The 24,649-nt window shown below is 45.5% G+C and overlaps 1 protein-coding gene across 1 annotated transcript in view; it reads right to left on the reverse strand.

Moving 5' to 3' along the window:
- The window catches only part of SDHAF3 (succinate dehydrogenase complex assembly factor 3), a 61,041-nt gene extending 37,335 nt beyond the window's left edge, over positions 1 to 23,706 (reverse strand). The window contains exon 1 of the mRNA XM_074986216.1: positions 23,320 to 23,706. Coding sequence (XP_074842317.1) covers positions 23,320 to 23,502 — 183 coding nt within the window. The 5' untranslated portion in view covers positions 23,503 to 23,706. The remainder of the gene's footprint in view (positions 1 to 23,319) is intronic.
- Positions 23,707 to 24,649: the final 943 nt, after the last annotated feature.

Consider the following 24,649-nt stretch of genomic DNA (forward strand, 5'->3'; position numbering starts at 1 on the left):
GGGAGGTGTGGGGTTCGGGCTGCTGCAGGTTGAGTCTGTGGGGCCTGCGGGGGGCAGGGTTAAAGCTGCAACCGTTTTGGTCCGCAGGGTTGTTGGGGGGCAGTTAAGACTGCATTGATTCGGGTGCATGGGGCTGGTGGAGGGTTTAAGTTTCAGAGGTTCAGGTGCTGGGGGCAGGGGGGGTTAGGTTTCAGCAGCTTAGGTGCGCAGGGGCAGCGGGGGTTTTAAGTTTCAGCAGTTTGGCTGCACGGGGACTGGCGGGGGGGGGTTAAGTTTTGGCGGTTTGGTGTCTGCGGGGCTGGCGGGGTGGGGTGGTCAGGCTGCAGCGGGCTTGGAGCCACAGGGAGTGGGTAAGACTCGTATTAGTGGGGGGAGGTCACTCGTCCAGTGAACAAAAGGTAGGTATACGTTCATCATTCAAGCGAATACTCATAAATAAAGTACTCATTTAACAGGGGATGAGCATATTTTGCTGTAATCTTGAAACAGGTGTAAATTATCATAAGAATGGTGAAACATATTTAGAGTTAAAATTATATAGCTCAGTTATTCTAGATTAAGTAAGAAGGTTTTGTGTAGATGTGTTTACACACACACACACACACACACACACACACACACAGAGACAGAGAGAACTATGGATTGAAACTCCAGTCTGGCAACATCTATTGTCCAGCATGACTTTAGTTAGGCATATGTCCACTTATCGTGTATGTGGCTACATTTCCTGTAATCCCATAAAGTTAGTTTACAGCCACCAGTCCTGACTCTCAGTGTTCTGTGTTGCTATTTAGCTCTAATTTACCCCCAATAAGCAGTGGAAGTGTTGGTAACACTGCTAGGCAATACTGACCTCCCATGATGCGGCACCAGGCAGATCCCTAGGGTGCTGGACTAGAGAGGTTCAATTGGTAATAATTCCTAGAGAAACTGGAGATGGCATTGACACCTGCAGTTAAGGCTGACATACACTTCCCACTATAAGATCTTGTTTTAGTCATTGCCAAATTTTAACTATTTGGGCTGAAACTTTTCATGATGTGTCTGCTTGAGACAGAAGGTCTCTTTAAAAAAATTAGCTAAAATGCCTAAGCCATTTCTGAAACAGCAATTAGAAGAAATGCTGTTTTGCTCATATTAAAATACAGCGATATCTTACACCTGTTTCATTAAGAATATTTGGAGCACCTCCTTTGTTCTGGAGCACATATTTTTTGCTCCTTAGCAAGGGAGTGGGGCAAGGATTGCAATGGTGTCACAGATGGACCTCTTGCTATCCTGGTGAAAAACAGCCCAAAAAAGGCCAAGCTACGTGCCTCCAAAGATCGCAGTTCACTCGTGCAGTAGAGGCTTGTTAAAATTTAACAGATGTTCTCTAGAGATTCCACGTACACTGACCTTGTAGGACCTTGCCTGCCTGCTCCCATCACCTCCCAGCATACTGTATCTGTCACTGTGGTGCCAAGCAACAGAATGGAGAGCAGAAACTGCTTCTCTTGTGTTCTCAGTGTCCCCTCTGCTGGGACACAGACTGCAGGGAGAAGATGGCAAAAGAGCCTAACAGAGATGCACAGAAGTGAGAGGAGGAAAAGCATTTAAAGTTGTTGGAGGGGTGCCAGAGGCTGAAGTGCAGGGAATCTGGAGTAAGGAGATGGATAATAGCCAAGGAAGAGAAAGACATGAGCCAGGTTGTAGGTAGACATGAAGTAGAGGGAGGGGAGGAGGCAATGTGAATGGGCAGAAGCAGTGGAGGCCAGGCTAAAACCGGGCAGTAGATATACAACCAATAAGGCCCACCCCACTACAGAACATGGAACCCAAACAGAGAGTCCTCAGTCTCTACCTTCTTCTGCTTGCAGAAAACAAAAGAGGTGAAACTCACTGGCCAAAAATGTGTCTCATCCTCTGCCCCCAGTTACTGGTCCATCTAAACACAGCAGTCTGCTATTCCTACCAATTAGTTCATTAGCTCAAATGGAAGAGATTTCTGTTGAGGTTCTGAAGTCAGACCCCAGCTAATGACCCAGTTTGGGGATCCACATGTTGATAAAATTTCCTGGGGGTGGAGGGTTCAGTTTGTATGTCAAGAAATTGCATTAAACTATACCAAAATAACGAAGCTTGCAAAGTCAAAGAGGCAAGAATTAGGAAATGCTGAATAAGGAAGGCTGCATATGCTATTATGTTATAATAATTGTGTGATCTCATACTAATTTTCTCCACCAAAAGCCTGGTTCATGCAGTGCATGGGTCAGGATGAATCTGTGCTGGGAACACATCACAATTGTGTGTAGTGACTGAGGCCCTTGTCCACATGATCCTGCCTCATTTGCTTCAGAAACTGCAAAAATATGGAGAGCATAAGCAGGGAACTGCGGGAAGAGAAAGAATGGTCTCATGGTTCAAGCAGTGAACGCTCCCCTGAAGTTCTGATTCTATTCCTATACAGTAGTGTCTCAATATTCGCAAGTGACCACAGCGGACGCTTCCCCGGGACCCCAGGCAGGAGCACTGGCAGTCAGGGGCTCCCATAATCGTGAAATTCAACATTCACAAAGGTTTCCAACACAGAACCCTCACGAATGTTGAGACCCTACTATATTTGCCAGAGTTTCTATATGCTGCCAGGCAAGTCTTTCGAACATATGTGTTCACTACTAGTCACCCATTGTGTGTTCCCATTTTCTGAATCAAATTTGCAAAAGTCCAGAGTCCTCATGAGTGCAAATCAGTTTGATGGGAGGTGTGCTTTGAATGTAAGAATGCTATAAAAATGCAAAATAGTCAGAAAACCCTAAACCTGTGTCTACACTCCAGGGTTCTGTTGACAGAAGTCACTGTCGACGGGTATTTCCCAACAGAACCTCTGTGTACAGAACACGTCCACACCTAAAAGAGGCTCCCCTTGTCAATGTTCTCTGTCGACAGACAGCAGCTGGACTGCCCAGCCCCAGCTGTCAAGGGAACAGCCAACCAGAAGCTCAGCGAACTGGAAGCCCTCTCTATCGACAGAGGCCCCCCCCAGAGTATCCACGCTATTTTTTGTCAACAGAATCTGTCAACAGAGGCGCTCTACCTTGTATAGTCAAGACAGAACTCTGTCTGGAAAACGGCTGTGGTCTGTTGACAGATTCTCGATAGAGGCCTCTTCTGTGGACAGAACTCTGTCGTGTAGACCCCGATTAAGTGTCACACAATTAGTGAGAACTGACAATTTTTAACTTAAACTGTGGTTCAATCTCTGAGCTGTGAAATACTGATAATAGCACCCTATGGGGTGAAATGAAAACGAATTCATTAATGTTTGTGAAGTTCTCACACACTCTGGCAAGAGCAGCCTAAGAACATGTAGGAAAAGAGAGACAATATTATATTCAGGACAAGTTTTGGATTAGAGTTGAGCAAAAATTTTTTTTTCATCAAAACTGTAGTTTTACTTGACCCAAAATTATTCACAAATTTGACATGGAGTTGCCAAATAGTTGCAACCCAAAAAATAATAATTTTGGGACTTCTCTGCCATTCACAAAATAGGAAGAAGAAACAGTGGCAGTGGAAGCCTCCCTTTTATAAATTTCAGCCCAACACTTGGGCCCTTCAGTTCCACATTCTACCATTTGTGGAGCTGGGATATGAACTTGGGTCTCCCTCACGCCAGAAGAGCGGGGTATTTCTAGGTGGGCCTCTCCTAATCTCACCTGTGCATAAATCAAGGGTGGGGAAGCTTTTTTGAGTCAGGGAGCCAGTGACACACTCAAAAAAAAAAAAAAAAAAAACCAGTCAGGGGCCACATAAAAGTGAGAAGCAAAAAGAAAAAGAAGACACAAAATCCTTACTAACATGGCCCCTGATTGAGACCCACTTGCTCACCTCGCACTCCAGCCCCATGGGCAAGGGGGCTGGAAAAGGGGGAAGAACTGAGGTTCAGGGCTTCCCTCCAGCTAGATTAACTCTTCTGAAGGCCCAGGAGCTTCAGGGTTCAGTGTGCAGCTGTGGTGTCTGGGCAGGAGGAAGGGTGCAGGAGTGGGCTGGGGTGAGTGTTAGGGGGCTGGGTGGGAGGGAGATAGAGGAACGGGCTAAGGGTGGGTAGTCTGGACTGGAGGGAGGATGCAGGAGCGGGCTGGGGTTGAGGGATCTGGGTGGGAGATAAGGTGCATAAGTGGGCTGGGGCAGCCATGGGGGAGGGTTCAGGAACAGGCTGGCGGGTACAGGAACAAGCTAAGGGTGAGAGTCTGGGTGGGAGGGAGGCTACCGGAACAGGCTGAGGCTGCGGCTCTGGGCAGGGGCAGAGGGGTCTGGGTGGGATGAGAGTGCAGGAGCAGGATGGGGGAAGTCTGGGCAGAAGGGAAAGCAGAAGCACACTGGGAATAGGGGGCTCTTGGCAGGACGGGGTGCAGGAGCAGGTGAGGGGAGCACTTACTTCCACATGCGCCATAGCCGCCCCTCCCATTGCTGGCGGAAAGCCCGCGCAGTGCTGTCTGGAGAGGCTTCTCTCCCACTGTTCTCAGGCACTGTCCCCCCAGCACAAACTGCTCTGACTGGCCAGCATTCCAGCCATCCAGGATGACAGGGGAAGCCTCTCTTGGCAGCACTGCATTGTTGTTCGCCCAACTGTGGGAAGGGGAGATGGAGGGGGAGTGGATCTGGCTTCGACTTGCCTAACTTCAGCCCACGAGGCTTGGGGCTCCACGTTTCCCACCCCCCCCCCGCAGTGGGGGTGGGGAGCCCCAAGCTTTTGGGGCCAGATCCAGGCAATACAGGCTGGATCCAGTTCCCTGTACCTCATATAAATAATGAAATAGTCACTGGAGCAGGGACTGTAATTTGCATCTCCCACAGCATTGGTGACTGGCTTAATAGAAGCACTCTCACTCTCTCCCTGCCCCAATGACTAGTCGCTGTCATTTTTACCCCCCACAGATTATTTTCTGTTTTTCAGAACTTCCAGTAAACTAAAATTTCAGTTAGTCCGACAGGTCTAGTTTGGATGAACGAGGAGGATAAAAAGAAATAGTGAACTACTCACTTATTCACTGAATGAGGGGGCTGCCTTGTGGAAAAAGTGCTCACATATCAAAAAGTGCATGGGGAGCTGGAAATGGGTGACGTTACGGATCACTTCATGATCAGCTGTTTATTCCCTTTGGAGCACCTGGCATTGGCACTGTCAGAAGAGACAACACTGGACTAGATGAACCTTTGGTCTGACCCAGCCTGGCTATTCTTATGAGGGGGGTGTGAATTAACACTGCACACCCAACCCGAATTCTAGCGATTCCAGACTTCTGAGTGCTGAAATTTTCCTTGACATTTTTTAAATGTAGGTATTTCTTAAAGGCATAATATACAGATATACACAAGGTCTTCAAAACATATTAGGAAATATAACAGAGAATACCATAAAATTAATCTGAAGATTCAACAGAAAATATTTTTGAAAAAATATCAACTTTGCCTGTACCTGGATCTCTTGGGGGGAAAAAAAGGAAAAAAAAACAGAAAATGTCATCCAAAGACAAGAAAATCAGAGTAATTTAAAAAAGCAAAAGGAAAGTATCCAACCAATAGAGCAGGATAAAACATTGGTCAGAATTAGGGGACTGAGGAATGAACACCATTTACAATTCTAAATATTACAGATTAACATTTGAATTTTGGAAAGAATGTACAATGTAAGTGATCTGATTAAGTTAAATTTTAAAAATGAAAATCCCTGAGTTCTTCTAATCTTGGGATAAGCTTTTGAAATGTGAATATTTGCTGCCATCCTGTGGAAACTTCAGACATGGCACTTATGTAAACAAAACAAAGTTAGTACATAAAAAACTGCCAGAATACCTACTAAAACTTTCAACTTTAAAAATTTCTTTATGTAAATGTGGAATGAATCATGTAGAAAATCAGCTCTAGGATATGGAGTCTTTTAACAATATGACAGGTTGCAGTGTTGGATACAGTTAATTCACTATGTTAATTCACAGTTCCATGTTTCATAACAGGAAGCTCTGGAATGACAGATCAGATGTCAGATAAGACTTCAGTGATCTCCATCACACGAATGGGTGAATTAATTCCTTGTGGGCTGGTACTCACTTCACCAACCCATCATCACAACCCACCACTTTGTTGATAGCTTCTCACTTTGATGAGTAATAGGCCGTTTCTACACAGGCCACTTCCTTCAGAAGTGGCATGCTAATACAGGGAGCGAAAGATGCTAATGAGGTGTAGATGCAAATTCCCTGTGCCTCATTAGCATAACGTCATGTGATTTGGAGTCTGGAAGACCGTTCTTCCAGACTCCAAAACGCTGTGTAGAAGCACGGCCTCAGGAAGAAGGACTTCCTTCCGGGAGCCCCCCCGCAGGACCGAACCTCTACACAGCGTTTTGGAGTCCAGAAGAACGGTCTTCCAGACTCCAAACCACGTGACATTATGCTAATGAGGTATGGGGAATTTGCATCCGTGCCTTATTAGCATCTGTCGCTGCCTGTATTAGCATGCCACTTCTGCAGGAAATGGCCTGTGCAGAAATGGCCCCAGAGAGGTAGCCATGTTAGTCTTCATCCTAGCAGAATAAAAAAGCAGTCAGGTAGCACTTCGTTAGTCTTTAAAGTGCCACATGACTGGGTTTTTGTTTCCTCTGGTGAGGTTAAGGATTAAATGATTTAAACTGCACATTCACCTCAGAGAAGGTCTGTTCAGGTCCAGATTTAAAATGAGTTGGCAATGTTATTTCCCCAGCAGGGTGGTGAAGCACTGGAATGCATTACCTAGAGAGGTGGCGGAATCTTCATCTCTAGAGGTTTTCGAGTCCCAGCTTGACAAAGTCTTGGCTGGGATGATTTAGTTTGGGTTGGGTCGTGCTTTGGGCAGGGGCTGGACTCACTGGCCTCCTGAGGCCTCTTCCAGCCCTACAATTCTATGTGGTATAGCCTACACTGACCTGCATAAGATATAATGGTTTGGGTGAATTCTATGAAATTACTATGTCAGGAATGGAATAACTAAGAGGAGGAAGGGGAAAGAGGTAATAGAGAGTTGGCTACACAAGCTTTATGCCATCTCAGAATTTCTCTGTATCAAAGAAATCTGCAGCTGCCCCATGAAAGCCATTTTCCAGTGCTTTGTGCTGATCAGATAAAGCAAGCGGATAGACAGCTAATCATACTGACTTTTAAGGTTGTGAAATGGCTTCATTTCTTAATGTAAAGAAGACAACAGGATACATTTCTGTTAACCCAAAGAAGTGATTTTTTTTGTTTAAAAAAAAAAAAAAAGAAACTGGTACTCAGCATCACCAAGGTGCCAGTACTGAGTACTGGCAAGTACTGGTACAAAAAAAGCACAGCCTTAAACTATTAACATGCAACAGTTTCAGCTTTCACCTATACTATGGATCATTGCAATTACAGAAAACGTACAGAACATTTTAATGAGCCATCTAAACCCATCTTACCCCCAACAAATCTAATATAAAGGAAATTAAAGGATATGACCTTTGAAAAAAATCAAAGATAAACAATGTATTTTGCAATGCACTATAATTATCAAGAGGCTGATTTTCCAAGTAATTACCAATTAAAATACAATTTGAAATCAGTAGCTCCCAAGCACAGGAAAATGATTTCAGTACAAACAAACCACCTTGTGTAATCCAAGTATTAGAAACAGTGTAAACTGCAAGAAATCAATTACTGCATAGGAGGTCAAAACAAAAAAGCAGTCAAGTAGCACTTTAAAGACTAACAAAATGATTTATTAGGTGATGAGCTTTCGGGGGACAAACCCACTTCTTCAGATTGGTATGGCTATGATCTGAAGAAGTGGGTCTGTCCCATGCCAGCTCATCACCTAATAAATTATTGTGCTAGTCTTTGAAGTGCCACTTGACTGCTGTTTGTTCTGATAGAATACAGACTAACATGGGTATCTCTCTGTCAGTATAGGAGGTATCAGTGCATGTACATTCATATGGCCCAGCTTTATGTAGCCAAAACTTTCAGCAATACGAAAGCCTTCTCAAACGAATATCTTCTATATTGCTAATCTAAATATAAGGTTACAAAGCAAAACTTTAAACTCCTCATGTAAATGATTGTGCAATTAACTCCATGCATGCAAGCCAATGGGATAAAAGTGCCGGGGTCCACCTTAACAGCATGTTCTTAAAGAAGGAAAGCAGTTCTGACACTTTCACACTGACACTTGTGCAGGCCACTCATCATGATGCTCCAGCAAGAAATACAAACAACAGAAAACAGAGCATCATTCATGTGCATGAATGCAACTTGGTACTGGACAGGAAAAAAAATAAAAACATCTTGGACTGGAGGACTAAAGAAACAAATTACTGAGAAATAGACAAGCTGCGGAGTTCCCAGACAGCCACATTTAGGAAATACCAATATTCTAGGTGGTTGAGCTGGCCACTAAGAGATGAGACAGGGAGAAAGGCAGAAAAGAGGCTGGCAGTTTGTGGCAGGCACACTGCACCCCACCCCACACTCATGAGCACGTTCCACCCACATACTGCAGGTTGTCCAGGCCATCAACAGGGTCCTCCTGCGGCAGCTGGTCTGCACTGGTGACCTGGATGATGTCATATGGGGTTTCAATGACTTGGGGTTCCCGAACTGCTTTGGGGCACTGGATGGCACACACATCGCCATCCAGGCCCCACTGCACAGCGGCGGGGCTTATGTAAACTGCAAGGGCTACCACTCCATGGTCCTGCAGGCACTCGTCAATGTCAATGGTTGTTTCCAGGACATCTGCGTGGGCCGGTCCAGCCACGCCCACAATGCCAGTGTTCCAGCACTCAGACCTGGGCCACCGCATGGCTGAGGGGACCTTCACCCCACAGCAACAGCTCCCTGTCAGGGACACAATGCCACCCTGCGGGCCTGCTGTTGAGGCCATACAGAGGACACATGCAGCTGACCCAGGACATTTTTAACAAGTAGTTGAACTGGGCTCACGATACAGCTGAGCAGCCATTCGGCTGCTTGAAGGGGAGTTTCCAATGCCTCCTCACCAAGCTGGAGGTGGGCCTCCACGGCATCCCAGCCTGCTGCACCCTGCACAACCTCATGGCACAAGCACAAGCCATTCATGGAAGGGTGGGCCATTGAGGCGGGGTGTGGGTACAAGCAGCCTTCTTCCACCCCGTGCCATCAGGCCCAGCAGGACGGGGTGCAGATACGGGAGGCCCTGCAGCAGGCCTTTGAGCAGGGACTGAAGTAACCCCTGCATGCGCACCCCCATCCCCACCCCCACACATGCCCAGGGCACTTGGGGTTAAACTGCACAATAAACCTTTTAATTGCACCTGAAAGTGCCAACTCCAGAGAACTATATACAGGAGAGAACTGCAAATGGGGGGCTGCAGGAACTATATACAGGTGTAGCGGCCCCAGGCAGGCGCCCTCCAACTCCCAGGAAGGTTGGGGCTGGGAGCTCTACCCATCGACGGGGGGCGAGGGCTGGGATCCCCGTCGCCCACACCCTCCCTTCCCCCCGTGTCCAAGGGCCCCACTGGGTCAGGGCCAGGGCCTGCAGCACAGGGAGGTAGGGGCGCAGCTGGGGCGAGGTCCCCGTGGGCTCCCCGGAGTTGGCATGGGGGCAGCAGGGGGTGGGGGGCGTGGCCTCCTCCTGGCTGGCCCTGGCCAACAACATACAGGCAGGTGGGTTGGGACCAGGGCAGCGAGGTCGGGGTTGTGGGGGGGGGTCACTGTGGGGGGTGAGGTGGGAGGGGGAGAAGACTGACCGGGGGACCGAGACGGGGCAGAAGGTCAAGAGGGGGAGGGAGCAGGGAGGCCAGGTGACAGGGAATGGGGGTGTCTGGGTGGGAGGGGCAGGTGCAGGAGTGGCTCGCAAAGGGGCAAGCGCCAGGGCCAGGTGGCCCACCACGGCCAAGGTCAGGCATTAAGATTTGATGCAACCCAGTCCCAGGCCTGCTGCTCCATGGCGAGCCACACCCACAGCACACCAGTAAGGTCCCGCACGGCTGTGGTACGGGCAGCACCCTCCACCTCCTCCTCCCTGCCCTGATGGCACCAGTGAATGGCCTGCCAGAGGCCCCACACAGTCCATTCTCGGGGCCGGGCCACTCCCCCTTGCCCTCGGTGGTGGTGTTCGTCCAGCTGCCAGAGCTGTGGAGACAGAAAGGGAGAGAGGAACGGGTCATTAGTCCTGGACGCTGGCCCCTGTGTCCCCACCCACCCCTGTCCTGGGGGGCCCTGCAATGCCCATATCCCAGGGTTTCCTGCATGGGTGCCACAGGCACGGGTTCCCCCATACTGCTCCCTGGTCCCTCCACAGCCAGCTGGCCCATGGTGCTGTCCCAACCGCGTGGTGCCAAGTACTGGACATCAGCCTCCTGGAGCCTGGGGACCGTAGCCATCCAGGGTCCACACGCACCAGGGCTGGCCGCCATGTGGGAGGCCTGAGGCCACCGCAGGTAGGACCCAGTGCCCCTCCCCAGGGTGGCTGGCATGCACATCACCTACCTGTGGGTCCCTCCAGCAAGCTGGGTGAGGCACAGCAGATGGGGACTGGCTGGGCAGCTTGGATGGGATGTCAATGATGCAGGCCCCCTCATGTGAGCCCTCATCATCACTGGTGGAGTCCAGTCAGCATGCCGTCCACAGGTGCCTGGTGATAGCTGCCAGTCCCAGGCACTCCTCGCCATCTGTGGCCATCTCTGGCTCAGCTGTACCCAGCATGACGACTGGGGGTCCGGCCTCCTTGGGACCCAGAAGGCGGTGTAGCTCTTTACAGTAGAGGCAGCTTGTGGAAGCTGCCCCCAACAATCCAGCTGCATCCTGGGCCTTGCAATAGCCCTGCTGTAATTCTTTAACTTTTGTCCAAACCTGGTCCAGGGTGCAGGTCTTGTGGCCACAGCCGACTAGCCCCTTTGACAGCCACAGCGTTGTGGTGCAGAAACCCGGTTTGATGGAGAACCTATTCATCCTCCCATAGGGAGAGGAGGTCCTGGAGCTCAGCCTCCATCCAGGAGGGGGCCCAGCACTTCAGGGCCTGGCTTGCCTCCTGGGAGGGCTTCCCGCTGTCCTTGGAGGGACACCTGGGGTGGGCGGAGGTCCAGGTGGCTGGCCATGTGGCCAGGGAGGGTGACGGACTGGCAGGGGTGTTGTCGCAGGGAGCGGGCTGTGCAGCAGTGTGGGGTCCCTGCTGCCTGCATGCTCACAGCTTCCTGCTTGAGGTTTGTAGGAGCCTGCGTCTTTAAACGCGGCCGGATGTTGGAGCCATAGAGCTCTACTTATGCTGAAAGTGGTGCCACTGCCTGCCAGCTGATCGCCACCATGGAGGACCCCCTCTTTCGAAATAGCCATCTGCAGAGCATCTACGCTTGCTCTCTTTCGAAAGTCTCTTTTGAAGTGGGCCGCTCTTCCCACTGTGGGAATGGAGAAACAAGTTCGACGGAACAGCCCCGTTCTTCCGATGTCACTTGCGAAAGATCGCATGGTGTGAGTAGGCGCTCCGTGGGTTATTTCGAAAGAAGCACGTCTTCCAACCTCATTTTCAAATGTACTTGCTAGTATAGATGCGGCCTATGAGAATGGATGGCCTCCATCTCATTATAAGGTGGACTATTCTCAGGAACAAGCTGGCTGGAGTAGTCAGAAGAAGGTACACCAAAAAAGAGAAAAAATATATGCCTCCAGCACAAAATTCAAATTTTGAGAATAAAATTAACCAAGAAACCAAAGACCATGTAATGAACATGTTACAGAAACTGGTGGAATGATTTGCATGAGTGGTATGTTAAAATCAGTGCGGATAACCTTTTTAAAGAAGGATCTAGTGATATAAGGGGAGGGTGATTAGCACTTTTGTCAGAAATACTACTGCCTGTTTTCAAGTTACTGATAACATAGAACAAATGAGCTTGAATGCTTACTGATCAATGTATTAACAGACAAAGCACAAAACTGATTAGTGTCTGCATCAGACCACCAAATCACACTGGGAACAGGATGACCACCTCCTTAAACACTTAAATACGATGTACAGAAACAAATGTTGCATTATCATGGGGACTTCAATTCGAATGGCATATGTCGAGGTCTTGTGATGCTAGTACTAAAACATCCTTGGAATTTCTAAACACTGTAGATGACAGTTTCCTAACACAAAAAGTGCTGCACTCAACACAGTGGAATTCTTTATTAAATCTTATTCTAACAGATAAATAGTAACTGATCACAGAACTAAAAATTAATGGTAGCTTAGGTACCAGTGATAGTGACTTGATAATATTTATAATACACCGGCGAAAGAAAGTCCTCCCACCACCCCCCATGCAACTTGGTGCTTTAATAGGGCCAATTTCACAATGCGAAAAACTATTATTAGCCAAATCTGCTGGGAGGAAAAATTTAATAAGAAAAATGTGAATGATATTTGGGAATCAGTTAAGAACACCTTACTAAAGGCTGAATCTCTCTAATCCACAACTCTCTCATCCAGCAAGATTCATAATCTGGCATGGTTTTGGTTTGTCAAATGACCACTTACCATGGGCGTGGCCAAGTTTCCTGTGCTCCCATGAAGTTTGTTTCCAGCCACCAGTCTTGGCTCTCAGTGTTCTGTGCTGTTATTTAGCTGTAATTTACCCCTAAATGTCTTCTAAGAGCCCTGGAAGAAGTGAAAGTGTTGGTAATATGCCAGATCATATTGACCTCCCATGGTCTGGCAAAATCTCTCATCTGGCACCTCTCAGGTCCTTAATGCTGGGTGCTGGATGAGAGAGGTCCCACCTGTAGCAGGCCCCAAAAGCCCAAATTTCATCAGTAAGGAAGAAGTTTGTACTGATTTTAAAAATCGCCTAGTTTAAAGAATGGAATTGAAGGCAGCTACACAAAATAAACAGGTAGAATATACAAATGGAAGAAAGGCAATGCTAATCTGAATATACAAATCTGAAGCTACTATTTGCAGAAAACTGATAACGGAAGCAAAGGGATATGAGAAATCTATGGTCACCAAAGTTAAAGACAAAAGGTTTTTTTAAAACGTACTAGAAACAAAAAGAATGCCAACGATGATATTGGTCTACCATTGGATGAGAATGGTAAAATTATCAATGATAAGTCAGACAAGGGAAAAAGTGCTCAATTGATATTTCTGTTCTGAATTGGGGCGGGGCGGGGCGGGGGGGACAGATATTTTCTCTCTATGATGATAACATGCTTTCCATTCTACTAGTAACTGGTGGATATTAAACAGAAGCTACTAAAGTCAGAAGTTTCAAAACAGCAGGGCCAAAAAAAAATTCCATATAAGAGTTTTAAAGGAGCTGGTTGAGGAACTTTCCAGAACCATTAATATTGATTTTTAGTATGTTTTGGAGCACTGGCAAAGCTCCGAAACACTGGAAGAAAGCAAATGTTAAGCCTGCAAGTGCTTGTGAGCATTTATTGTCTTTGTGTGTCTGTCCAGAACCTCAACTCAACAGCACCTTAATCTGGTTGGGGTTTCTGGTCACTATTATGAAACAAATAATAAAACTGGATAATGGAAAAACAAAATGGGAAAGACAACATCTGGCACATTTTCCTCTTTATTGTTCACTTCTTTAGAGCCATACTCAACAGTCCTTGCTCAAGGGATCTCCTAATGAAGCCAGTTTTGCCCCAATAACTAAGGAGTGCTAAAGTCGGAAACTTAACAAAATACCTTTACTTATACATATAGAAGTATAGATGGACCTTACAAATTCTGGTCTTAACTCTTTTTTAAGTATATCCACTTAAGATGTTTTATTTAAAGCATAATCCAAGAGTTCTGAAAATAAAACAGAATTATTATTAAGTTTGCCGCAGAACAGGAAGTAAAGTTCTGATAATTTTAGATGTTCTTTAGGAATCAGAATGTACTCCCAGGACAACAACAAATTCTAAGCATTATGGCCTTAACTTAAAACCACCTCACAGTCCAAGGTCATAGACAGCTGTGCACATAATATGTGTTCACGATCTCCTGATTTAAGTTTTAAGTCTTTACGCCCTCTAACAAGATAATATGTAGCTGAGGTAATGTCTTCACTGTTTGTCTCATTTCATGTGGACAGAATGTTGTACCACCACTAGGTGGAAGCCTAAATTATCTTTTAAAAGATAACTTCATATTTTTTCTAATGATGATTATAACGAATGTGTTCACTATAATATTCTTTCTAGAAACCCCATCATACAGAGAATGAATAAGATTCAGTATTTAATGCCAAAGCCGACCAAGCAGGGTAGGAGAAGTCACTGTAACTGCACCAAACGCATCGAGCCCAACAGTCAGAACAGCATCCTGATTTTCTATTTGTGATCATGCCTGGCTCTCACAACGTCTCTCATTTTCAGCCACAACTAAAAGCACCCCAGAGAGTGAGAAAAACTTTTCTTGACTTTGGGAAATAAAGAAAACTCAGGAAACAGTTACCAATGTGATATTTACAACTAAATGCAAACTGAACACTCTGATTTAGGGCTAAGGATATCAGCAGCAATAGGAATTTACTTTCAATAAGTAATTTTTGAGCCACATAGTCAAAGGGTCACTAAAATCCATTTCTACTGCATCTGATAATGTTGCGCTATTGAAATAAAATAGCACTCCAAAATCTTGTCACAATTTTTATTAAAACCTGAAATGACAAAAACCCCAAAATCACATTTAATTGTCAAAAATCATTGCACTATTAGACAAAGTAAATCATCTATGCAATGTACTTCATTGCCACTTACAGCAGAATATTGAAAGGTACCAGCAGTCTTAAATTTATATATCCAATACAGTTGCAGAGGGGCAAATCAAACAGGCATCCCAGATTTCGCATTCATATCCCAGCATTCATAGATCACACCAGACACTCAGGGTGTGTCTGCACTAGCTCTCTACTTCGAAGGGAGCGTGGTAAGTAGGGTTTCGGGAGGTTATTAATGAAGTGCTGCGGTGCATATACAGCACCTCATTAAGCCAATTCTCCCCCGCAGCAACTTCGAAGCGTTAAACTTCAAAATGCCAGCTCGCACGTACCCGCGGCTAACCTGCTGGTACTTCAAAGTGCCCAGGCAACTTTGAAGTCCCTTTACTCCTCAAAATTTTGCCACTTTGAAGTTGCCGCAGGGGAAAATTAGCTTAATGAAGTGCTGCCCATGCAGCACAGCACTTCATTAATAATCTCCCGACACCCTACTTGCCATGCTCCCTTCGAATTAAGGAGCTAGTGTGGACACAGCCTCAGACCCGTAAGTGCTCTTCTTCAAACATCATCTGAAAATTTGGGGGGGTTTTAAGTTTCAACTCTCACCATCTCACTCCTGTCGTGGATGGGCACAAACCTCAAAAGTGAAAGTGGTGGAGGGAGAATCACATCAGCCCAAGGAGCTCAGAAGCAGGAAATAATGTTGTGGTTATGTGAAAGTAGGAGATTCAATCTGTGAGACAGAAAGACAAACACTGGGTGCTCTTGGGGTCAGCTAGAAGTTTTGGCCAGAGACAAAGTGAAGAGGAGGAGATCTGTAGATGCCCTATGCGCCACCCGGAGTACAAGGGTTTAAAGAACAAAGATGAATATATTTTCTGTTCTCTTATCTATCCCTTTCTTAATGATTCCCAACATTCTGTTAGCTTTTCTGACTATGATGGCATACTCAGTGGATGTTTTCCTAGAACTACCTACAATGACATCATCTTTCTTGACAGCTAATTTAGGTGCCATCATTTTATACATATAGCTGGGATTATGTTTTCCAATGTGCACTACTTTGCATTTATCAACATTGACTTTCATCTGTCATTTTGTTGCCCAGCCTCCAAGTTTTGTGAGACTCTTTTGTAGCTCTCACCAGTCTGCTTTGTTCTCAGCGATCTTGAGGAGCTTGGTGTAATCTGCAAATTTTGCAACCTCATAGTTTACCTCTTTTTCTAGATCATTTAGGAATACGTTGAACACTACTGGTCCCAGTACAGGCCCTGGTGGAACATCACTAATTATATCCCCAATCTGAAAACTAGTATTTATTGCTACCCTTTGTTTCCTATCTTTAGCCAATTACCAGTTCATAAGAGGACCCTCCTACCCATTGAAAGCTTAAGAACCTTTGGTGAGGGACCTTGTCAAAGGCTTTCTGAAGGTTTAAGTACACTATAGCCACTGGATCACTCTTCTCAACTAGAATTCTTTGAGGGGGCCAAGAAGCATGTAGTGGTAAGGCTGATTTCCCTTCACAAAAAGGTCAGAAGGAATGGATGTAGCTCCACCTGAAATCTGTGAACAAAGCTCCTGAAACATCTATCTGTGTCAGTAGAGAGCACTACAAGCATCTTCCTTCTTCACTGAACCAAGGACGCTATGGTAAAGCACACCTCTCCATCAATTTCAGTCCAAATGGTAGTTCATAGAAAGCCTGTCAGAATCCCATGCTTTGGGACCAACAATGGCTAGAAAGTCATACAGAAGCCATTTATTTAACCCGGTAAGAAGAGGGACTCCCTTGTCACTCATTAGAAATTCTCTGTAGCCCCAAGCCAGCCTAAACCTTCTTGGCTGAAGGACTGGTCCTCATAACATGACTGCCTTAAGAATTGGAGGAAGACTGTTTAAATGTCTTAGAAGTGACTAAAAAAAGATTCAGCTGAATTCTCTGATGTACCACTAACCCATAATTTGTAATCCAACCAGTTAAGTAATTAATATTAGTTTATATTTGTTTTTAAGCAACACGTTCTCAATTATTGTACAATTTAGAGATTAAGCTAAATTACTTATCAACTTAGTGAACATTAATAACATTCCCAGGCAATAATCATTATCAATCTAATTATACGTGCTGCCTCTTGTTAATGGAGCACCAATTATTTTAATTAAAATATTAAATATTTAGAAAATAGAAATCAATGTATATTAATAATTGATATGCTTCATTTGAATCCACCTGAAGAGCTATAGTTCCTGTTTTCTTTATAAGTATATCCTCTTAATATTAATACTTCCCATGGGTTTCCAGATACAAATAATTAATCTGGGACCACTTCTATAAAAAATAAATAGGCATCACATGACATTGTGCTACTTTTTTTTTTTTATAAATAGACATTTACATGCAAACTGTTTCTATTAATCTAATTCTCAGAGGCCATGTTTCATGCAACAATGTTGAAAAAGCAGTTCATTTTTTTTCTATTTTGTAAATTTAAACAGTCCAAATAGATTTCCCATAAAATATTTTATTATCTACTTACATATTTTTAAGAGTTTATGGATTTATTTTTAACAAGCCCCCTAAATTCCTGTACTAAGCAAATTAAAGTGACCCTTCTTTGTCTCTTTTTAGCAAAAAGTACAACATAGCTAAGACCCATTCTGTATCACAGGATGTTCTTCAAATAACTATTGCTGAGTTGCAGAGAAGGTATGAAAAAATCTCAAAAAAGTAAATTATGGCCTTTATTAACAGCAGGAATTTGGAAAAGCCACAGTATAACTATTTGCTTAACAAAAAAATTGCTGGAACAATACAAACGCCCATTTATAATGTTGCTGAGACAAAGCAAGATGTTTTTCTTATATTTGGTATCAATACTCTGTTTGCCTCAGTTTCGTGCATGTAACGCATGTTTAACTAAGTGGTGAGAAAAGCTAGTTTAGTGTTTCCAGAGATGCAGAAAATGAGATTTGACTGCCACCTAATTGCCAGGTCCTATGCATTGGCCACATATTTGGTAACCTAACAACTGATAACCCTGGGACCCACCATCTGCTAGAAACCAGGCAGCTGCGACCAGCCAGAGAACAAGGAATTGAGGTGAATAGCTAGGTGACCTGTTTTGCCCAGGAATCAGAATAAAGGACAGAAGAGGGAGCTTCGGGATGTGGTACACTCTATCATTTATGTGCACTTCATAGACGAACTATTGCAGGATGTCGAAGAACTGATCTAGAGCCCACATAAAGTTAGCATTAAATGGACTATTCCCTCTAGCCAAGGAATACATGGAAGAGCTATATCCCATAGAATACTGAGGACCTGTTGCCCAGCAAGGGAAGAGAATGATGAAGTAATACTTTGGGACTTATTCCCTAATTATCTATTTCAAATTTTCAAAGCTCTCCGAGCACTAGCACAGTCCCATTGCCCTGAATGAATATGTCATTTTTAGCAATCATGCCTTCAGGATTACATAATTTTTGAGGGGTGAATAAAAAATACAGATAAAGGGGAAATGACCCCATGAACACCTGGCCAAAGCTCGAAACTACATTCAAAAAGGTTGACACCTCCCCAAGCTGTCCATGTAACACATCCCCCTACAAGGGTGTATGATTCCATTTTCAGATGGATACTATTAAATCCAAACCAATTTCCCACTCTCACTCCCACGCCTCACAAATCCATTAGCACTCATTAAACACGCTAAGTTTCAGGTTTTGAAATTCAGATGGCTGTGGATATTTTAGAACTGAAAAATCATGTATTTTTACCACTTCTTCACAACTCCAATGGGACTAAAAGGAATTTTGCTTAAAAAAAAAAAAAAAGCCACGTATTTTTGGAGAAGAATCAAGCGTACAAAAGGTAAACCCCAAGGTTGGGAGCTACAGGCAGCTGTGAGAGGAAACTGTTTTACAGCTTTAATTATAGAATTCATTACCAAATAAAACCCAAAGGGGAAAGGGCTATTTGAGAGGTATAACCAAGATTTCCAGGTTTCAAGCTTTATCAGCTGGTGAGAGAAAATTAAAATTAGATGGAAAAGTGTTTTAGTTTTATCCTGCTTCCCTGAAAATAATATCTTGCAAGATTCTCACTTCTGGACTGTGACTTCTTAGGGAAAAAATTGATGGAACTGCTCTTACTCCAATTTTTTTTTTTTTTTGCCATTAAGGTTAGTAATAGTGGGATAAACAACGCAGATCAGCCCCCCCCCCCCCCCCCTCCACCCCCGCTAGCCATCCCACCCCTCTGTTGCTGACTCTGGAACTTCCGCCTTATAATTATTCAGTTCCTCTACTGAGCAGGACATGAAGCTAACACAGAAGGGAAAAGCCCTGCGTGACGTTACCATTGTATATACTGGCACCAATTCATGTGCTAGGTGGGCCAAGTGACGTGTCTACTGAAAGCTGGTAATGCCCTGAATCTATGTTACTTGTATATCAGTGCCATGTTTGTATATGAAGTAACAGATGTTGGCTCTATAGCTGTAGTAGAAATATTTCAGAGCCAAGAGTACACAATGGGAGGGCTGATCACCTCCCCAGCCAGGCTGATGAACTAAACAAAGACTCAGACGTCAGATACAGATCTCAGGAATTTGGGACTTGTGCTCTGGAATGCAGCTAATGGCCAAGTGCCACAGCAGCCCACCTGAGCAACGGGATTGAGATCAGATACCCAGACATCTGTTCCACATGTCATGTGAATGGACCGGGACACGCTAGCAAAACCACCAACTAATGGCAGTTTGCCACAGTGACTCTCCTGGGTCAGATAACCCTGACTCTCAAGGGCCTATGGGAAGAAGAAAGGATCTTTTCCTTCTAATGGAAACCTATAAGATGGCTGTGGCATCGACCATCTTGGGTCTAGATCCAGCTCTGGTTCCAGTGTTCCAATTCTCCAGTCTCCATGAACTAAGCCAATGTAACCTGGGGTCACACCCCTCATGGGGTGTATTTTCAGAGACTTTTGAGAAATAAGCACATAACATCACTGGCTTGCATCAATAACTGTAATTGATGTATGTGATGTATCACTTTAACAATTCTCTCTCATCTTGTTCTTTCTTTCTTTGTTAATAAACCTTTAGACCTTAGAGGCTAAAGGATTCGCATCATCATATTGTTTTGGGTAAGATCCAAGAATATGCTGACCTGGGACTGTGGCTGGACCCTTTGGAGCCTGCAAGAATCTGTGTGGACCTGGTGAAATAGGTTTTAATAACTTCTCACCTGAGAATAGGGGACTGTCGGTCTGGACTTTTGTAGCAACTAGAGAATCTGTGGGTTTGCTTGTGTGGCTTCTGGCTGGCCGGTGGGGCTGGCAGAGGTACTTTTGTGGCTGGTTTGATTTGCCTTAGTGAGAAGGGAATCACAACTGGGTCTGTAAGTGGCACAGTTTTAAGCAAACATACCCTCTGTTGATTCCCTTTGCTGTGCCCAGAAACCCCATCATATTACATCCTGCCAAGGTCAGTGTGAGATTATTGAAAAAAAGGGCATCCCAGACAAAAGCAAAAAACAAGGTGAAAGAGAAAGCTCCCTCTGAAAAAAGCTAACTTTGAAAAGTTAACCTCTATAATCTTAGAGGAACTGGGCAGGTGAGTGAGGATCCTAAAAGATGATCTTTTGAGAGAAGCACAATTTTGTATTTTTCCCTATCTAATGAGAGCACCTTGCAGGACTTTCACTGCAGAAAAGACTGAAAAATACCCCTAGAAACAGAGAGAGATTAAAACTACAAGTGGCAATAACAAGGTTAATGACAAAATCATTACCTGAGATCTCCTCTGTAGCATTTTACTATGTACAGCATTAAACAGCAAGTGAGCTCTTACAAATCAAATAATTATTTCTTTCAGGGGCCTTGAATATTATGGAATCGCCCAAACAAGTGGTCTCAGAGGGCTAGCCACGATTGTCCATAGCTTCACAAATAGCAAGTAGATCTTTTGCACCTTATAAGCTAGCAAATGAATTAGTTCATGGGCTTTCATGAGTAAAGCCTACTTCAGATGAAATTTGGGATATTTTCAAATAAAATAAAATAAAAACATGTTGATGGAAGAGTTTGGCCTTTCCCATTTTGGAAATGAACACAAAATCTAAAGCAGGATTTCCTCCTGGAGGATGAGCCTATGCAATAATGCCTGGCAGTTGTGAGCCCCTGACTACAGGGGTTATATAAGGCAACTGGGAGTGCAGGAAAGGAAAGAGATGGTGAGGAAGGGGAGGAGCCAGGTTGTGGAAGTCTCTGCTCCCCTGTAGCTGGGTAACCTAAGGGGTTTCTGTGATCGACTAGGTACACAGAAGAGAATGGGACTTTTACACATAATAAAAGCAAAGTTTCATGGAACTGAAATGCTCTCTGCTGAGTTTATGGATAGAACAGGGGCCTGGAGCTCAGGAGAGCGAAAGGTCTCATTACACATGATAAATATGCCATACCTTCTTCAGCTGCTCGGCCAAAACAGGATGCTAGACTAACCTTGCCTGTGTACCTCTACTGGAAAATTCTGGACCAGTTTCAATTAAAATGTATTTCTTTAATCAGCTTCTGTAAAAAATGAAGAAAGTCAGGCTCCTCCTTGGTACTTACACTGGTATGTTCCTCTACTGCTGAATTTATGTGAATTATGTGACATTAGCCCTCTTGCTCACATGAGTCTAAGGAGCAGCCTTTATCACCCTGACACATAGCCTGCCTTCAGATAGCTCCAGCTGTGTAAAGAAGAGATGGAGGGTTTTATAGCATCTTGTCTGCTTTGAGAAATCTTCAGCATAAGAAGCCCTAGACTACCATCATCAAGACTTCCTATGTGGGGAAAACAGACTCTTGGCACATGAACATCAGCCTCGGCTTAGCCCCCACCACACTCACTCCAACTGCATCAAGTGAGTCTACTGCCCGTCAATGAGGAACTCCTCAAATTCTAGATTTTGGGGCAGACCCTCAAAGGACCAAAAATAATTACGACAGACCACTATACACATGATCTAAGGAAACTGCCCATACGCGCACTTTGCTCATGAATACATAAGGAGATCCAGAAGTCTACGTACTTAAGCTGACAGGAATCAAGGGCTTTGGGAAGCTGTTAGACCTCTTTCTCATTTCTTCCTACCTTAGCCTCTTCTGCAAAGGCTCACCTACATACGAAGAACTCCACACCACCAACTTTAAGCATTATCAGTGTGTTCAGATGCCGTTACAGAACAAAACCTGCCATCTGTGTTCAGATGCCATTACAGAACAAAACCTAAGCTGCTGCTGCTATGTGGCATTTTGATGGGGAAGACACTCCACTGGGCTTGCCAAGAGGTCCACATCTTCACCAACATGCACAGTGCTGACACTGAAAGTGAATTGGTAGCTCAGGTTTTAATCTTCAGTGTTTGCTCTTCAAAACTCTCCCAGTTTGAGCAAGGCTTTTTGGGCCATTGCTCTTCAACGTTCAGAGGGATACTGCTGAGAACTCGTCTTTCCCCATTAGGTGCCAAAGGAGAAAAGGGAAAGGAAAAAGGGTAACAGTGTATCAAGGGAAGCGCTGGCCTGACAAAAAGAAACAGGCACCTAGTTGATCACCAGTCTAGAAAACAAAGACAGAAAGACAGCTGAGCAAATGACGACACTAAACAGTCTTAAGACCACCTAGTAAATCTTGCTCCATAACGTCAGCTACTGGTGCATCAAGAACACAGGTGATGCCAGAACTGAAGCCATGGCACTGGCTAGCAGAATCACAGATGCAGGGAGAAGATGGGTTTCAAAGTCCCAAAATGATACAGTGCACCAAAACCCAACGGCACTGACACACCAAAGCAGGGGGTGAACTGTCAAGGTAAAAAACCCAGGCTGCCAAAATGCCAGGAAATACTGTCAATGGTTAGAAGAGTTTCAGTACAAGAAAATACCTGGTCAGACACCCTCGGGTTCTAGGAAACAGCTGGAGAAGTGACCAGTGACACAGTTTCTATGGGCACAATGAAAAAGAAATTGAATGGAACACTGGGTGGAGAAGAGGGACATGGGTGGCCAGCTACTACTCCCCCCACACTAGCCAAAAGCCTTAAGACCTCTGAGAGTTCTGCCAGTCTGATGCCAAGTAGTGAGATTCCTGCACAGAGAGAAGCCTGATATTATGAACATCCCTTAATCTTGTGCTGAGGCTGCTGGAGTTTAGCACACAGTAATAACATACTACTCTTATATAGCATTCTTTTTTACCTGCAGCTCTCTGGATACTTTTCAGGGGTGTTTGAACACCAGGGTTTCTGCACTATGCCAGGAAGGATTAAGGCAGAGAGAAATCAAGCCCTATGTTTTTTTCTTTCCTCTACGAAGTCATTGGAAACTGCAGGTGAACAGCAGCTACTTTTGTTGGGCCTATAGACTCGCCCAGGTCGTAACAAACAGCAAGTCAGAGCAGAGCCCGGATCTCCTGACTCCTAGCTCTCCGCTTGAGCCCCAGGCTGTGAGCTGATGGCTGCAAGGGAGACAGGACTTAACACCGACGGGCGGAGGAGCCACGTGGCCCGCGGCCCCCAGCAGAGGGGCAGGCTGGTCCTAGGGCACTTGCCTCCCATTCCCGCAAGAAGCGCTGGGCATCCGCTGGCCCGACTGACCGGTGCCTCCGGAACTCCTCCTTCACATACTCATCGCCCAGCGCCTTCAGCTCCGGCGGCAGCGCCCGGTGCAGCAGCAGGAGCCGCCGATACAGAGCCCGCACCCGGGACACCTGCGGCGCTAACGGGGCCGACATGGCCGGGCTGCGCTGCCCCGCCCGCCGCCTGAGGGTGCCGCGGCTGCGCTCGGCCGCAGGCCCGGGCCGGACAGCGGGGCCAAGCGCTCGCACGCCGGAGGCTTGAAGCGGTGGCACCGGGGGCGGAACGCGGCGCGTCGGGCTCCTCCCCAGCGGGCTGTGCCGCCCGGCGAGCGGATCCGCGACTACCCCCGAGCCAGTCCGCGCACGGAGGCTCCCAGGCTGGGGCCGTAGCCACTCCCTCTAGGGTGGGGCTGAGCCTCTAGGCAGCGATGGGCACCCTAGGCCGGCGAGTGGGAGCACGCATGGGCCTCCTTCAGCTCAGCGGCCTGCTAGACTGGGAACCAACATGTGCTGCCCGGGGCATGGCAGTTTTGCGAACTGTGCTTGTGGACCTAGAACTTATGGGGTCTATCAACCTGTAGTAACAGTCATGGATAGGTTGCAGGCAGTACAAATTCTGGAAGTTCTGTGACATGTCCGTGGGTTTTACTAAAGCTAACTTACCACAACAAAATCTTAATTGTATGAAGAAAAACACTCTTTTCCCCAGTAACAGAGATATAGCCAGGTTAGTCTATATACTATCAAAACCAAAAAAGCAGTTCAGTAGCACTTTAAAAACTAACAATTTATTAGTTGACAAGCTTTTGTGGGATAGACCCACTTCAGATCATAGCCATAGCAGAACAGACTCAATAGGGTAACCTAGGATTTGAACACTGCTTAGCTAAACGTGAGTTAAAAGCTATACTTTTTCCTGAGTCATGTTTCCCTGGCACGTGTGCTATCCTTTCTCCTGACACATTTATTGTACAGACCCTCAGTTCTTCAGAGCTTGAACCAACATTTTTAATACCACTTACAGGTACTTTGAAAGAAAAATAATAACCCTTTCCCCACATTACTGCCAGACAGTGCCCTGCTGTGTCTACAGTGCTGCACTTATTTGTTTCTCCATCCTTATCTGGGTAATATATAATATATCATTTGCTGTCCAACGAGCACTTTCCTCAGGCAAGCAAGCAAGTAAAAGTTTTGCAAGACTGAGCTGAAAATGCTGTATATAAAATGTCTCCGGGGAGGTAGAGTTGTGTGTGGCCCATCAAGGAAGGAAGAGGTAGATGTGTTTGTATGTGGTTGGGGG

The sequence above is a fragment of the Carettochelys insculpta genome, chromosome 2 (assembly GCF_033958435.1).
Source record: "Carettochelys insculpta isolate YL-2023 chromosome 2, ASM3395843v1, whole genome shotgun sequence".
Lineage (NCBI taxonomy): Eukaryota > Metazoa > Chordata > Testudines > Carettochelyidae > Carettochelys > Carettochelys insculpta.